This window comes from Arachis duranensis, chromosome 3 (assembly GCF_000817695.3).
Source record: "Arachis duranensis cultivar V14167 chromosome 3, aradu.V14167.gnm2.J7QH, whole genome shotgun sequence".
In the NCBI taxonomy this organism is placed as follows: Eukaryota; Viridiplantae; Streptophyta; class Magnoliopsida; order Fabales; family Fabaceae; genus Arachis; species Arachis duranensis.
This window is the reverse complement of record NC_029774.3, coordinates 130,997,636-131,000,325: the sequence shown is the minus strand read 5'-3', so window position 1 is coordinate 131,000,325 and position 2,690 is coordinate 130,997,636. Positions and strand designations below refer to the sequence as shown.

Here is a 2,690-nt window from a genome sequence, read left to right as displayed (position 1 = left end):
ATTTTGATGTTCAAATAATATGGTTAAAAAAAATTAAACACTCGTAACTATTTTGTCCCCTAAAGAAGAATAATTATGCTATGTATATAAAAAAATTAGTCATTAAATTAGCTATTAGTATAAAATATATGTTAAAATATAGATACAAGATTTAAAATAAATTAAATCATAATATACATAAATATATTAGCCTATGAATAACATTTTACATGTGGTAAGATGAAGGAAAGAAGGAGTGAATGGTTGAAGGGATGGGTAGGTACCTGCAAGGAGTCACCAACATTGATGAAAAAGGAAGTAGGATCGGGTGGTACGGAAACCCAACTGCCATCGTTGAGACAAATCTGAAGCCCTGATTCGCTGTTCGATCGAAGCACTGATATTATCTGTGGGTCTGTGTGCTCCCCAAACCCAATCAACATATTCCCATCCGCCGCCACGGGCGGATAGTAGTTCAACCTAAAGCACGAATCACTCCTCTGGTCCCCAACCACCCTACTCAGCGCATTCCTCTCCCCTATCCCCAGTCCCTCCGCCATTACCTCCAGCACCTCGCAGCACATCTTCTTCATCGCCACCATGTACTCTTCCAACGCGCATCTTCAACAACAAAATGTTTGATGATAAATGATTTGAATCTATTTTATTATAAAAAGGTGAAAATTCAGGCGAAGACGAGTTTACATAAAGTTGATATCTTAGAGTCGTTAAATAAAAATTTAGTCAAATCAGTCAAATTAATTAACAATTCTCAAATATCAATTTCACGTGAAGTTCAATGCACCTAATCTTTCACTTTATAAAAAATATGGAATATGTCATGAAATTATTATATAATATAAATGATTGTATATCTAACATGAATCATGGAACCTGAAGAGTACGGGTAACTGGTGGAGAATGAGGAGGGAGTTAGGGGAGAGGACATCGGGGTTGGTGTTGAGGAGGAGGTACTCGACCCGGCCGACGTCCCCGTTGGAGCCAATTCGGCTGCTGCCGTAGCCAAAAGGGTCGTGAGGCGGCGCAGCCATGTGTTTGAGAGACTGCGGCTGGCTGAAGAAGTTAAGGGCATGGTTTTCGAGGTTGGAGATGAGGTGGAATGAAACGCCATGGTTGATGAGCTTGAAGAAGCCATAGTCCTGGCAGGCCTTGACCATTATTGTCTTGGCCTCCGGGTGGGAGAGGTCAACCTCAGGGGTGCCGGAAAAGATGGTTGGAGGAGTAGTTTTGCATGGCTTGATGGGGAGAAAGCGGTTTAATTCGCTTGTGTGGGACACAACCTTAACAACCATGGTGTTCTTTCTTGGATTCTCGCTCACTATTACTTGTTCAATTCCTTCCAATACTTGAGGAGAATCAATGACAATTTATACTCTCTTCTCTTAAGAAACTTAGGTGCAGTGTTCAGGTGAAGTTGATATATGAGAGTAGATTTAATTGATTTAATTAAATTTTTATTTAACGGCCAGTTATTAACCACGTAGAGTCGAATTTATCTAAATTTTTACATTCTTTTTATATAAAGCTGTATCACAATAAACGTTCAAAAACCATCCGAATTTATTTTCTTTTTATTTGTATTTTTAATTATTAATTTAATTTTTTTAGTATAATAATTTAATAATTAAAAATTATAAATTCCACTCATTCTCTCGTAAGTCTCTTATATTATTATTATATCAGTAGAGCCGTACGAACATTTTGAACTTTTTTTAGTGTTATATATTTCTGTGCCTCTCGCATTAGTCAACTCATCAATATCGATCAAATGTTAATAGTATTTGCAATAATGAATTAATGATACAAAAATAAAAGAACTTTATTTGTTATTTTTATTCTATTATTAGTCATGGGTGAGACTTTTGTTCAATTTCCACATATGTTTTCTTATTAGCTATGTAATTTGAATTAAAGAAAAGGTTTTGGCCCAGGTCAATTTTCCGAAGGGTTAAGGCAATCATTTTCTCTCTAAGATGTTCAATCAAGCATGTAGTTATGAGAAAGTATAGAAATAACGTTTTTTTTAAACAACATAAATAATAAGTTAAAAAAAATTAATTTTAATTTTAAAATTTAAATTTTAAATTAATTAAATTTATTCATAAGTCTGAGATGTAATTCATTATTTACAATCTTCGTTGTCTATTTAATAAAATTGTGAATAATAGACCACAAAAGGTAAAAAAAAAAGTTATGTTAGATAATCAATGACTTTTTTGAACAACATGAACAACTACCAATAAAATAAAAACACATTACACCTTCAAATTACTCATCTAAATTTTAATATTAGAATAATCATCCACACACCTAATAAAATAAATATTTGATATATCTATTGTTCACATTGTTTAATATTTTCATTATCTACCTATACTTTTTCAAAAAAAAAAAAAAAAATCTACCCCTAATTACTCTTTTAAAAATTTTATTTTTATTTTTTACACTTTAACCCTTTTCTATTTCATTGTTTACATTGTTTAACATGATCATTATTCCTCTATACTTTCTCTCACTTATTTTTGTGGTTGGGTTAAACTCATTTAATTTTAACTCTAGTAATTATTTTTTTTAAGAGACAACTTTGTTAACTAAAAGAGGGTAACAATTAACAAACATGAATTTTGATGTGAGGTAGTTCCGAGCCAATTTGTAGTTGACTTAGAAAAAAAAAAAAAAAGAGTAAATTA

At 32.3% G+C, this 2,690-nt stretch overlaps 1 protein-coding gene across 1 annotated transcript in view; it reads right to left on the bottom strand.

Moving 5' to 3' along the window:
- Positions 1–1,301, bottom strand: part of LOC110279559 (gibberellin 2-beta-dioxygenase) — a 3,178-nt gene extending 1,877 nt beyond the window's left edge. Inside the window, exons 1-2 of the mRNA XM_021139425.2 lie at positions 874–1,301; positions 264–600 (exon numbers count right to left, since the gene is read on the bottom strand). Of these exons, the coding sequence (XP_020995084.1) occupies positions 264–600; positions 874–1,292 (756 nt within the window). The 5' untranslated portion in view covers positions 1,293–1,301. The remainder of the gene's footprint in view (positions 1–263; positions 601–873) is intronic.
- Between the last annotated feature and the right edge of the window lie 1,389 nt (positions 1,302–2,690).